At 37.4% G+C, this 14,609-nt stretch overlaps 1 protein-coding gene across 1 annotated transcript; it reads right to left on the minus strand.

Annotated features, from left to right (window-relative positions):
* Positions 1-5,811: 5,811 nt before the first annotated feature.
* On the minus strand, positions 5,812-14,056 carry LOC138370161 (uncharacterized). Its single transcript, XM_069334155.1, has 5 exons — positions 13,921-14,056; positions 10,765-10,871; positions 7,366-7,525; positions 6,401-6,507; positions 5,812-5,946 (listed from the first exon to the last, which is right to left on the minus strand). Exons 2-5 carry the CDS (start codon positions 10,807-10,809, stop codon positions 5,830-5,832), a joined length of 429 nt encoding a protein of 142 aa, XP_069190256.1. The 5' UTR covers positions 10,810-10,871; positions 13,921-14,056; the 3' UTR covers positions 5,812-5,829.
* Positions 14,057-14,609: the final 553 nt, after the last annotated feature.

Below are 14,609 nucleotides of genomic sequence, written 5' to 3' on the forward strand. Positions count from 1 at the left end.
ACTTGCCATACCGCAAGTACACCTCAGCCTTCGCTCCAGACTCGTTGGTATCCGTGGGTGTCTGCACACAAGGCCTCTCTTCTAGCTCAGGTACTTCTGCCATCGTAACCGCATGTTCCTCATCGGGAGAAGAACCAGGAGACACTATTAGGTAACTGTCGATCTGCGGATGAGAGGACAAATTAGACATGTTCAAATCCGGGTCTGTCTCTACCTGGACATTACCATGGCCCGTCGTTACCTCAGACCTTGCTGTTCTGGCTGACTCGTCCGCTATCTTGGGATGATTGGTGCTCCAATCGGTCACCAAGTCGTTGGCTAGTACCACGTCAATCCCAGCCACAGGGAGGGTATCGACTACTGCCAACGCACATGTGCCGCTGAAATAAGGCGAGTCAAGATGTACTGGCACTAAGGGGGCGATGTACTGCGTCCTAGGAAACCCAACCAGGACAACCTCTGGTCTCCCAACCACACTTACTCCCTCGGGTAACGAGCTCTTCACGATCAGGGACTGGGCTGCTCCACTATCTCTGAGCACTACAATTGATCTACCAGTATGATCACTCGATACATACCCGCCTGAAGTGTGAGGGGAAAACAATCTGGGTTCTTCCTGCGTCGTCGTCGACTGGCTTCCTGCTGGTGATGTAACACAGCTCATCATCATCACCTCCCTACGTGCGCTGCCACCTCTTCTGCCTCGGCACCTAGCAGCTACATGCCCTTTCTGCCCACAAGTCCAGCACACCATATTCCTCCTTGGACTCCGGTGTTTCGGACTGCTAGGACTTGTTCTTCGGGGGCTACTTGGGGGCGTCTTCTTAGCGCTTCGTGGGACGGGAGTCTCTTCATCGTCCTGAGGTCTGTCAAACCGGCGCTGGTAATTCCTCGGGACGTACTTAGCAGACGGCCTATGAGTCAGGATATACTCTTCAGCCATGGTGGCTGCTGCACTCAAGGTCTCCATCTGCTGCTCTTCTAAGTATGTCTTGAGGTCTCCAGACAAACAATCCTTGAAGTCCTCGAGTAGAATCAGCTGCTCGAGGTCTTCCCTGGTCTCCACCTTCCGAGAGGTACACCATTCTTGGAAAAGTCGCTCCTTGATCGTGGCGAACTCAGTGAAAGTGTGCTCCGAGGTCTTCTTCAGGTTTCTGAACTTTTGCCTATATGCCTCAGGTACCAATTGGTACGCCATGAGCACCACTTTCTTCACCTTGTCATAATCGCTGGAGTCGTCAAGGGATAACGTAGAGTAGGCGATTTGGGCCTTCCCAGTCAAGACTGACTGTATCATGATGGCCCAATTCTCCCTTGGCCACTCCAAAGAGGCAGCGACTTTCTCGAAGGCTGCAAAGAATTTTGACACTTCCTTCTCATGGAATTTGGGGACCATTTTGATGTTGCGTACCGGATCGAAGCTACTGGTGTCCGTTGTTTGCCTCCGACCACCGCCTAATCGCAAAACTTCTAGTTCATGTTGTCTCTCTCTTTCCTCTTTGTCTCGTCGTTCTTGTCTGTCTCGTTCCTCTCTTTCTCGCTCTCGTTCTTCTCTCTCTCGTTCTCGTTCTTCTCTCTCTCGTCTCTCTTCTCTTTCTCGTTCTTCTCTCTCTCGTTCTCGTTCTTCTCTCTCTCGTCTCTCTTCTCTTTCTCGTTCTTCTCTTCCTCTTTCTCGTTTCTCTTCTCTTTCTCGTTCTTCTCTCTCTCGTTCTCGTTCTTCTCTCTCTCGTTCTCGTTCTTCTCTCTCTCGTTTCTCTTCTCTTTCTCGTTCTTCTCTTTCTCGTTTCTCTTCTCTTTCTCGTTCTTCTCTTTCTCGTTTCTCTTCTCTTTCTCTCTCTGCTTTCCTTTCTTCTAATTCTAAACGTCTCATCTCTAATTCTTTATCTTGTCTCTCTCGTTCCATTTCTAATTTCTTCCATTCTATTTCACGATTGATCTCTAGGGCACGCATCTTGACTGTTAGGAAGCTGATATTAAGCTCGCCTGAATCACTGTCAACGTCGCTGCCCTTATCTTCCTTTTCCGTGGAAGCTATGTCTGCACTTTCCTTTGTACTAGGAGTCTCGCCTTCCTGTTTCTCTTCTGCTTTTAGGTGCCGGTGTACCTTGGACAAGATCTCTACACGGGAATCACTGGCACGGATCTTGATCTCCAGGTAGGCGCTCACTAGTACAAGCTCTGGTTTGCTCAAATATTTTAATCTGGCAAGACAATCCTCTCTGTTCAGAAAAGCCTGAACCTCGTCCAGATCATCGATGGTAGCTTTGTCTGCCATTGTCACAGATGGAACACTTAGCACTTAACACACCGAGCACTGTTCTACGCCAATATTGCACTTTATCGCACCAAACACTGCACTTGCCAATATTGCACGTAATCACTTCGGGCACCACACTACCCAATATTGCACTGAGTCCAAGCGAACACTTCGCTCTACAATATTGCACTAAATCACTGAGCACCGCACTAGTCAATATTGCACTTAATCGCTTAATCACAGCGAGCACCGCACTGCACAATATCGCACTTAGTCACTCTGAGCACCGCACAGGACGTATAACGTCACAATCGTCACACACAGGGGGAATTATTTACAGGGATTACGCCACTTCACCACCCCTGTCAAACATACTTAACAAGGGGACGGATCCCGCTGGGGATGCCAATTATGTTACGGCCCTCTCGGGACGCAACGGGGTCCTTACTCTGATGTTGTTAGAGGAAGATATATGTATCCGTTCCCGAGCCAGTAGTGGCTATCAAGGGATGAGATCCGTGACGCAAGTAACTTAAAGGGAGTAGGGAAAGAAAGCTAAGAACTTAATATTATAATTAGTACCATCACCATTTAAATATATAAAATAAAAGAGTACACAAGGGGGAGGGGTATTAACACTTTACAAAGGGGATCATGCACAATCTAGTCTTCTGCTGAAGACTCTTGATCAAGAAGCTAGGTGCTGAGTCCGCGGTGCTTTCTTCGTGGCCTCAAGACGTGTCCTCTGAGAATGCCGAGCCTACCCTGGCCACAGGTCAGCCACAACACAGGTCCACTGGGGGCACCGTCGTGGAGGCCGTCAACCACACGTCCAGCTGGTCTGCTGGCAGGTACTGCGCCACCAAGGCTGGTACGGCCACTCCACGAACGATATAAGGGGTACGCCCTAGACAGGAGTCTCGTGTGATATCACCAATCACCCTCCTGTCCTCAATACCCCAGTGGATTATCGTCTCCAACAGTCGGTCCCGGGTAAATCCTTTCACTGCCACTCCACTGGCAGGCTAACACACCACAGTGTTCTTCCGGGGGGACGATGTCACAACAGCTGCAGCAAACTTCACAGTATGGAGACTGGCTGCCTCGGGTAGACTGACTCCACCTTCAACACAGTGGTCCCAGGTCGGCTCTGTAAGCAGACACGTCATCAATAACAGGGACACTAAAACACCACACTTACAGGCTCAGACACAAACACCTGACGTATCCAGCCCATAGATGGCGCTGTCGTCGGAGCACCACCTCACCAGAGGTCAGGAGCGGCGGTGTTGAGCGCTGAACCAGACTGGAAACTGGTCCTCGAGGCCAGTACACGCTGTCCTCACTAGGTGTCGTCGTCCGTTTGGCGGGGGTTTCGGGAGCTGACCCACAGATGGCGTGGTTGTCACTGCTCCAGGCTCGGACGCTGGATCCGGGTTCGTAACAGTTGGTTACGTTGGTTAGGTTGGTTGTTTAGGTTAGATAGCTTACGTTGGTTAGGTTGGTTGGTTAGGTTGCTTGGTTAGGTTGCTTGGTTAGGTTAGATAGCTTAGGTTGTTTGGTTAGGTTAGTTAGGTTGTTTGGTTAGGTTGGTTGGTTAGGTTAGATAGCTTAGGTTGGTTAGGTTGCTTGGTTAGGTTAGATAGCATAGGTTGTTTGGTTAGGTTAGTTAGGTTGGTTGGTTAGGTTGGTTGGTTAGGTTGCTTGGTTAAGTTAGATAGCTTATGTTGGTTGGTTAGGTTAGATAGCTTAGGTTGGTTGGTTAGGTTAGATACCTTAGGTTGGTTGGTTAGGTTAGATAGCTAAGGTTGGTTGGATAGGTTGGTTGGTTAGGTTAGAGAGCTTAGGTTGGTTGGTTAGGTTAGTTGGTTAGTTAGGTTGGTTTGTTAGGTTGGTTAGGTTGGTTGGTTAGGTTAGGTTGGTTAGGTTAGGTTGCTTAGGTTGGTTGCTTACGTTGCTTAGGTTGGTTGGTTAGGTTGGTTGGTTAGGTTAGTTAGGTTGGTTGGTTAGGTCCCAGCAAACAATTTTAGGTTGCCACAACATATCTGGAAAGTATTTGAAAGTATTGGAAACGTTTGTTTTATCGTATCAGATACGATATTGTGTGTGGACTTAAATAGGTTTCCAAAACTTATAACCAAGACATATGTATCTAACACTAATTTGAGATGTTGTGGCAACTTACACTCCTAACATGAGTCATTCATAATCCATTCATACACCAATATGAATCTCTTGTGAAAGGTTTGAGCCTTATCTGAACCCTTTTCACTTCTTTGTGTTTAAAGTTAAATTTCTTGAAAATAAAAAATATTTATTTTTAAATATATTTAAATATTTTAAATATTTTAAATAATAAATTTTTTATATTATATTAGTGTTTTCAATTTAAATATTAAAACCAATTTAAGGGTAAAAAAATCAAATAATTTATATTTCTTTTATTATTTACTAACAAATCAGCAAAAATACAAAAACATATGACCTATATAATTATATATATAATATATATATAAATAATTTATATAATATATATATATATATATATATATATATATATATTAGTGTAATACATAAGAATGTAGTGTAATAGTATATATATTATATATATATATATTTATATATAAATAATATATTTATATATAAATAATATATTTATATATAAATAATATATATATATATAAATAATATATATATATAATATATATATATATATAAATAATATATATATATAAATAATATATATATATATAAATAATATATATATATAAATAATATATATATGATAACCATCTTTGTAACCTATATGTAACTCCCTCTTTGTAACAAAGTTCAAATAAAGCAAATATATGTGTACATACAAAAGAATGGGGGTGGTAGAAGATAATATCAGTGTTTAGTGAGTGACCACAAGGTCTCCTCTGAATACTTTTTATTTTCTTCTCCTATGCTATGGGTCCCCACATTGGCACCAGAGGTCTTCCTCACAAACTTTTTATATAATATATATATATATAAATATTATATATATAAAGGTAAAACTAGCTAGTTATACGTAGATATATGATAACTAACCAACCCTACCAAACCTAACCTAATATATATATATAAATATATATATATATATAAATATATATATATATATAAATATATATATATATAAATATATATATATATAAATATATATATATATATATATAAATATATATATATATATAAATATATATATAAATATATATATATATAAATATATATATAAATATATATATATATATATAAATATATATATAAATATATATATATATATAAATATATATATAAATATATATATATATATATATATATATATAAATATATATATAAATATATATATATATATATATATATATATATATATATAAATATATATATAAATATATATATAAATATATATATATATATATATATATATAGGTTATATATATATATATATATATATATATATATATATATATATATATATATATATATATATATATATATATTTTATTAATGATATATATACATATATACACACAGAAACAAAGATTCTTCTATATAGACATTAGAGAAGATTCAGCGGTATGCCATGCACCAGGCTCTCCGCTGTTTTCATTATTCGTCATATCCGACTCTGCTATGTGATGCACATGTATTCTTGCTTCACCACCCTGTAATGAAATATTGTTTGTTACTAATTGTTTTCAATAATACATTATTTTATTATATAATATTTAATTTATTAATTAAAAACCCTTTCCATATTATAGAAAAAAACTAAAACAAGAATCTATATAAAACTATAGAATAGAATAGACTAATAGAATAGAATATATATATCATATATATATTTATATAAATAAATATATATATATATAAATATATGTATATATATTTATATATATATATATATATTATTATATCCTGTATTATTCCAGCCCATTATTAGAGATAGTAGCCACCTCTTATTTTGGTTTTCTTTCATTATTAGTGCTCAGAAAATTAAATATATCTACATATTTAGTCAAAATCAATTACATTATTTTATCTTATTCATAGCATAAATGTTCACAAAGATTACTAAAAAGAGATTGAATTAGACTACAGCAAATTGGCAAACTTTACCTTGTATCTGTTTCCACCGTGTTTGTTTGGGGCGTTCTTCAACATATCAGCAATACTTGTCTCAACATCTCTTTCAGTTGCATTAGTGTGGGTGTTGATACAGGCTTCTGGAAAGTTATAAGAATTAATTAATATATATAATTATAATTCTTTTTGTCAGGAGACAAGAAGCCACAGAGTAATAACATTGTTGGCTTTTATTTAGGTGTTCCCCTGTTCTCCAGTCTTCCTCCGTCCCCTCGTCCCCTTTGTCCTCCCCAGCATTCTCCATTCCCCTGTCCCCTCGTCCTCCCCACCATTACCCTCTCCTCTGTTCCCTCGTCTTCCCCACCATCCCCCCTGTCGTCCTCCCCACCATTCTAAACTACCTCATCCCATGCATTCCATGATGGTCTGATGCTTCCATCTGAAAATTGGGAACATCAAAAGATCTGACTTTCCCAATTTTCTGATGGGAACATCAAATGATCTGATATTCCCATCACTGAAAAATAAAAACAGATAAAAAAAATGATATGAAAAAATAGAAAATAAAATATACTCATGAAATGAACAGAATGGTTAACAACGCAGCTCAATTGCAATGCAATGTCACAATAACATTTAAATATACTTTAAGATATAATCTAGAAGAAAATAAGGATATTGAAACGGTTCATGAACTCTATTTCAATAAAGGACACTATGGGGAACTTTGAAAAATAGTTATTGAGTATAATTAGACAGACTTGTTGCTAGGCAGAGGAGTAATGAGATATATGGCAAATTTTGCAAAATATACAATGAAGGTACACAAACATTCATACCCAAACAAAGCAAAATGCTAGGTAAGAACAAAGCATTTGGCCCGTAGGAGAAAGGAGATACCCACAAGACTAGAATACAAGTCATTAACAAGCATGCAAGTATAATACATAATACATGCAGACATATATATAATCCAAAAAAATGTCAAATTTACGTACTTATTATTACATTACAAATATCCAAGGTTTTGAAGACACGTTTCCTCTTGCGCCCAACGAGTGAATACTGAGACCAGACCCCATAGGTCCCTATCCTCCTCATCATTCGTCTCACTGTGTCTCCACAGCTTGCACCGCCCATTTGAGACAGCGTCTGGACCTGTTAAAATAATGCATAAGCTGTAAGGTAATAGAGAATAATATATATCTTTCAATCTCAACATTGTATTTTCTAATTTCCAACTGTATTAAATAAATAGCATTAAAATATTTTCCTTCTTAACTATTACAAAAATCAACGAATTTGAGTAACTTTTGCTTTTGTTTTATTTGTACCTTAAACATAACACTGAACAATCAATTATGTGCCACCCCACCTTCCTTCATCTGCAAAAAAACTAATCAAAAGACATATGTACAAGGCTAAAAAAATTCAACAACACTTACCATACTCAGGCTAAAAGAATTAAGCAACACTTACCATACTCTTTTTATATTCACTGTTAACTTTTAGCTCATGTGACAGACTTTCCACCTGCTCAACAGTTTCAAGTGGGGATGGAAGAATGTCTTCCAGGATTGGTATATCTCCATGTGTTTTTGACATATGGGTTTCCGTCATTTTGACAATATTCAGGAATTTTGCAAAAATAATGGCATTTACTATTTTTAAAAGATTATTAGCAAATTTACAGAAATGGTGCATTCGGAAGACAAAACCGTGGTAGACATGGTTGGAACAAGTTAGGTGAGAGGGTGGTGGAGGCCAAAACCATAATCATAATCATCTGTATCAAACCTTATTACAGGTAAAACCAGTAGGCAGTCTACTGTATTTTATCAAACCGTTATTAGTATAATAGATCTCGTAATAATTTTGCAAAAATAATGGCATTTACTATTTTTAAAAGATTATTAGCAAATTTACAGAAATGGTGCATTCGGAAGACAAAACCGTGGTAGACATGGTTGGAACAAGTTAGGTGAGAGGGTGGTGGAGGCCAAAACCATAATCATAATCATCTGTATCAAACCTTATTACAGGTAAAACCAGTAGGCAGTCTACTGTATTTTATCAAACCGTTATTAGTATAGTAGATCTCGTAATAATTTTGCAAAAATAATGGCATTTACTATTTTTAAAAGATTATTAGCAAATTTACAGAAATGGTGCATTCGGAAGACAAAACCGTGGTAGACATGGTTGGAACAAGTTAGGTGAGAGGGTGGTGGAGGCCAAAACCATAATCATAATCATCTGTATCAAACCTTATTACAGGTAAAACCAGTAGGCAGTCTACTGTATTTTATCAAACCGTTATTAGTATAGTAGATCTCGTAATAATGCAAAAATAATGGCATTTACTATTTTTAAAAGATTATTAGCAAATTTACAGAAATGGTGCATTCGGAAGACAAAACCGTGGTAGACATGGTTGGAACAAGTTAGGTGAGAGGGTGGTGGAGGCCAAAACCATAATCATAATCATCTGTATCAAACCTTATTACAGGTAAAACCAGTAGGCAGTCTACTGTATTTTATCAAACCGTTATTAGTATAGTAGATCTCGTAATAATTTTGCAAAAATAATGGCATTTACTATTTTTAAAAGATTATTAGCAAATTTACAGAAATGGTGCATTCGGAAGACAAAACCGTGGTAGACATGGTTGGAACAAGTTAGGTGAGAGGGTGGTGGAGGCCAAAACCATAATCATAATCATCTGTATCAAACCTTATTACAGGTAAAACCAGTAGGCAGTCTACTGTATTTTATCAAACTGTTATTAGTATAATAGATCTCGTAATAATTTTGCAAAAATAATGGCATTTACTATTTTTAAAAGATTATTAGCAAATTTACAGAAATGGTGCATTCGGAAGACAAAACCGTGGTAGACATGGTTGGAACAAGTTAGGTGAGAGGGTGGTGGAGGCCAAAACCATAATCATAATCATCTGTATCAAACCTTATTACAGGTAAAACCAGTAGGCAGTCTACTGTATTTTATCAAACCGTTATTAGTATAATAGATCTCGTAATAATTTTGCAAAAATAATGGCATTTACTATTTTTAAAAGATTATTAGCAAATTTACAGAAATGGTGCATTCGGAAGACAAAACCGTGGTAGACATGGTTGGAACAAGTTAGGTGAGAGGGTGGTGGAGGCCAAAACCATAATCATAATCATCTGTATCAAACCTTATTACAGGTAAAACCAGTAGGCAGTCTACTGTATTTTATCAAACCGTTATTAGTATAATAGATCTCGTAATAATTTTGCAAAAATAATGGCATTTACTATTTTTAAAAGATTATTAGCAAATTTACAGAAATGGTGCATTCGGAAGACAAAACCGTGGTAGACATGGTTGGAACAAGTTAGGTGAGAGGGTGGTGGAGGCCAAAACCATAATCATAATCATCTGTATCAAACCTTATTACAGGTAAAACCAGTAGGCAGTCTACTGTATTTTATCAAACCGTTATTAGTATAATAGATCTCGTAATAATTTTGCAAAAATAATGGCATTTACTATTTTTAAAAGATTATTAGCAAATTTACAGAAATGGTGCATTCGGAAGACAAAACCGTGGTAGACATGGTTGGAACAAGTTAGGTGAGAGGGTGGTGGAGGCCAAAACCATAATCATAATCATCTGTATCAAACCTTATTACAGGTAAAACCAGTAGGCAGTCTACTGTATTTTATCAAACCGTTATTAGTATAATAGATCTCGTAATAATTTTGCAAAAATAATGGCATTTACTATTTTTAAAAGATTATTAGCAAATTTACAGAAATGGTGCATTCGGAAGACAAAACCGTGGTAGACATGGTTGGAACAAGTTAGGTGAGAGGGTGGGGGAGGCCAAAACCATAATCATAATCATCTGTATCAAACCTTATTACAGGTAAAACCAGTAGGCAGTCTACTGTATTTTATCAAACCGTTATTAGTATAATAGATCTCGTAATAATTTTGCAAAAATAATGGCATTTACTATTTTTAAAAGATTATTAGCAAATTTACAGAAATGGTGCATTCAGAAGACAAAACCAATTTTTCACTTTTGACAATTGAGCACCTGCTACATCCAGATTCTAGGGAGGAAAGGAAGGACGATCTTACTGGATCCCATAGCCTCTCCGAGGCACAAACCAGGCTTTTACATAACCCCCCCCCCCCTGCACCCGAGCTTTTTAAAATAGTAAATGCCATTATTTTTGCAAAATTATTACGAGATCTATTATACTAATAACGGTAAATAAATAATAAATAGTAAATAAATCAAAATCAGTTACATTATTTTATCTTATTCATAGCATAAATGTTCTCGAAGATTACTAAAAAGAAATTGAATTAGACTACAGCAAATTGGCAAACTTTACCTTGTATCTGTTTCCACCGAGTTTGTTTGGGGCGTTCTTCAACATATCAGCAATACTTGTCTCAACATCTCTTTCAGTTGCATTAGTGTGGGTGTTGATACAGGCTTCTGGAAATTTATAAGAATTAATTAATATATATAATTATAATTCACTTTGCTATTCCCCATTCCACAGTCCTCTCGTCCTTCCCACTTCCCTGTCCCCACATCATCCCCACTATTCCCACTTCCCTGTCCCATCGTCCTCCTTACCATTTTCCCCTCCCCTGTCCTTCTTCCTCCCCCACCATCTCCCATTCACCTGTCCCTTTGTCCTCCCCAGCATTCCCCTGTCCCCACCATCCCCAACTCCCCAGTCCCCTCGTCCTCCCCACCATTACCCTCTCCTCTGTCCCCTCGTCTTCCCCACCATACCCCCCTCTCGTCCTCCCCACCATTCCAAACTACCTCATCCGATGCATTCTATAATGGTCTGATGCTTCCATCAGAAAATTGGGAACATCAAATGATCTGATATTCCCATCACTGAAAAATAAGAACAGCTAAAAAAATGAAATGAAAAAAATAAAAAAATAAACTATACTCATGAAATGAACAGTATGGTAAACAACACAGCTCAATTTCAATGCAATGTCACACAAAATTATTAAATCGAAATGAAAATAAATTGAAATCTATGAAAATTCAAATTATCAATACAATCGGAAATATTGAAATAATATCGCAACATAATATAGTGTGGGTTGCTCTTACGTGCAACAGACGGTGCTGTTTTTCAAAAAAGGCATGGTTTTACCTGTCACAAGTGTGGCATCTATACTTATACTCACGAAATGAACGGTATGGTAAACAACATAGCTCAATTGCAATGCAATGTCACAATAACATTTAATAACAATAATAACAATAACATTTAAATATACTTTAAGATATAATCTAGAAGAAAATAAGAACATTGAAACGGTTCATGAACTCGATTTCAATAAAGGACACTATGGGGAACTTTGAAAAACAGTTAATGAGTATAATTAGACAGACTTGTTGCTAGGCAGAGGAGTAAATAATGAGATATATGGCAAATTTTGCAAAATATACGGCACACAAACATTCATACCCAAACAAAGCAAAATGCTAGGTAAGAACAAAGCAGTTGGCCCGTAGGGGAAAGGAGATACCCACAAGACTGGAATACAAGTCATTAACAAGCACACAAGTACTACACTACACAACAACCGCACTACTACCAGAACTGGACGAATCACTACCAAAACAACACATTGCACATCACTACCAAAACAACACAACACAACACAAGCATTGGCAAAGAATTATAGACCAGTTGCACTAACATCCCACATAATAAAATTATTTGAGAGTGATCAGGAGTCAGATTACTAGTTTTATAGAGACCAATGACCTCCACAATCCAGGCCAACAAGGATTTAGAGCAGTTTCTATGATCGAGCCACTGAGATCTATAAAGAATTCTGATCAAGAAAGAGATCTAGGGGTGGTTTTAGATAGAAAACTATAACCTGAGGATCATATTAAGAACATTCTGCGAGGGGCCTATGCTACACTTTTTAACTTTAGAATTGCTTTTAAATACATAGGTCAAAAAGTTTTAAAAGTTTTAAAAGTTTTTTAAACCTCTCGTGTATCATGAGTGTGTTAAAGCATCAGATGGTGCATTCAGATGATGAATATTACCTAGTTCCTTCATCTGGGAAGAATGAACACATATTGGTGCATTCGGATGATAAAAACTAACTACTGTAGTTTAATTGATCAACAGACTGTATATCATATGCAGACTGTATGTGGATCTGCGGGCCACTCCAAACAACAGCCTGGTGGACCAAGCTCCACCAGGGCTAAAGCACAAAGTGATATAGATGTGATAGAGAAACTAGGTCAAATGGAGGAGTAGGTCTGTATATTAAACAGCACCTGACGTGCACAGAGCTACTAAACTCAATGTGGTGGTAGAGTGGTGGGGGGGGGGGAAACATTGCAGAAAAAAACAAAAATACAATTTGGTCAACAAAACAGCATTGTTTAAAATAGAAGACATGGGTTGTCATTTTGGGGGTAAGGTAGGTTACATTGAGTTAATTAGTTAGTACTTAGTTTTTATCTTAAACTGGTTGGGAGAGGTACAGTGTTGCTGTGCTGGTGAAAGAACACCTAAAGGTAAATTAAATAATGATTGCGAATCCACAAGAAGTTGACATAATATCGCTAGAGATCTGCAATCAGGATGATAAACTTTCCTTAAAGAATTTGACAAACACTTGCTGATAGGACATGAAGTAAATGAAATGTATGTCAAGTTTTGTGAAATATATGATAAAAGCACAACAAAATTTGTACCAAAGGAGAGATGCAGAACTAGGAAATGGGGTTTGTTCAACAGAAATTGCGAGAGGGCCTGAGACCCAAACACACACAAATGGAATCAATATATAGCAAGAGGCCAAACCCCCAAACATACAAGCGATGCAAAGATGCGAGAAACAGCAGCAGCATTAAGGAGAGGGACTTAAGGACCATAAATAAAGTGTGACAATAAACTCGAGTAAATTTTTTTAACTACTCTCGACAGTGAAGAAAAACAAATATTCAGACGATTTGTGTTAGAATCATTAATCTTACACTTTCGGTCATATTCAACAACACAAATACATACACACACATTCCTGTTGCTGTAGCAAGTGAAGAATTACACACACAGATCACAATAACGTGATGCATCAAATGAACAAATCCACAAGAGCCGTGACGAGGATTCGAACCTGCGTCCGGGAGCATCCCAGACACTGCCTTAATCGACTGAGCTACAACAGGGTAAAAGGGTTGAAACCGAAGTTCTACTGAACTTACTGGATCCCATAGCCTCTCCGAGGCACAAACCAGGCTTTTACACAACCCCCCCCCCCCCCCTGCACCCGAGCTATGTCAACAGGCCGTTCTCCCTCTTCGCCCTTCCGAATGCACCATATCAGTAAATTTTTTAATAATCTTTTAAAAATAGTAAATGCCACTATTTTTGCAAAATTATTACGAGATCTATTATTCTATAGAATAATGCATATAAATGCATATATGCATATAAATACAAAACAAATACAAAACAAGTAAATGTAAATAATTTTACCTTGCACCTAGATCCACCAAGCCTGTATGGCGCGCGTTTCAGTACTTCGGAAATCTAGAACTATCTTGAATCTCTAATCTGCAATGAAACAATACATATTATTGCACTTACCAAAACATGGATGAATGTAGAAAATACAGAACTATTAGCTGAATATCAAATAAATGGATTTAATCTATTTCACACAGATAGATATATTACACCGTGTATATTAGGTAATACCTAACATACACGCCTCCACACACACTACATTTGAAATGTAGTCTCAAAAAGACTACATTTCAACAGCAAAGATTACTCCATAAAAAAATAATTAAATTATTGACCAACATGAGAGAGGGTTAGCCAACATGAGGGTTGTGTTGATTGCCTGAAAATATTTAAATTGTGTAATGTATTGAATGGCATTTTTCAAGTTACAACATTTTTTAAATTACTGAACTAGGTTCTAGGCTTTGCTAGGCTTAATTCAATTATTACAGATAAGCCTAACCTAGCCTAGAACCCAGTGGGTTTTCTTCCTATTGGGGAGTGTTGTACATGCCTCGCCTCCACATACACACTAGCACAGCCAGGCCTCGCCTCCACATACACACTAGCACAGCCAGGCCTCGCCTCCACATACACCAGCACTGCCAGGCCTCGCCTCCACATACACACTAGCACAGCCAGGCCTCGCCTCCACATAC

The sequence above is a fragment of the Procambarus clarkii genome, chromosome 31 (assembly GCF_040958095.1).
Source record: "Procambarus clarkii isolate CNS0578487 chromosome 31, FALCON_Pclarkii_2.0, whole genome shotgun sequence".
NCBI classification, from domain to species: Eukaryota; Metazoa; Arthropoda; class Malacostraca; order Decapoda; family Cambaridae; genus Procambarus; species Procambarus clarkii.

What these genes read in the sequence shown, in the direction of transcription:
- LOC138370161 (XM_069334155.1), bottom strand. Translation starts at nt 10,809, where the DNA reads ATGTTGAAGAACGCCCCAAACAAACTCGGTGGAAACAGATACAAG. An exon ending in TCGGTGGAAACAGATACAAG is followed by an intron (nt 7,526 to 10,764) that starts GTAAAGTTTGCC and finishes TTATTTTAACAG; the next exon opens with GTCCAGACGCTGTCTCAAAT. An exon ending in TATTTGTAATGTAATAATAA is followed by an intron (nt 6,508 to 7,365) that starts GTACGTAAATTT and finishes ATAACTTTCCAG; the next exon opens with AAGCCTGTATCAACACCCAC.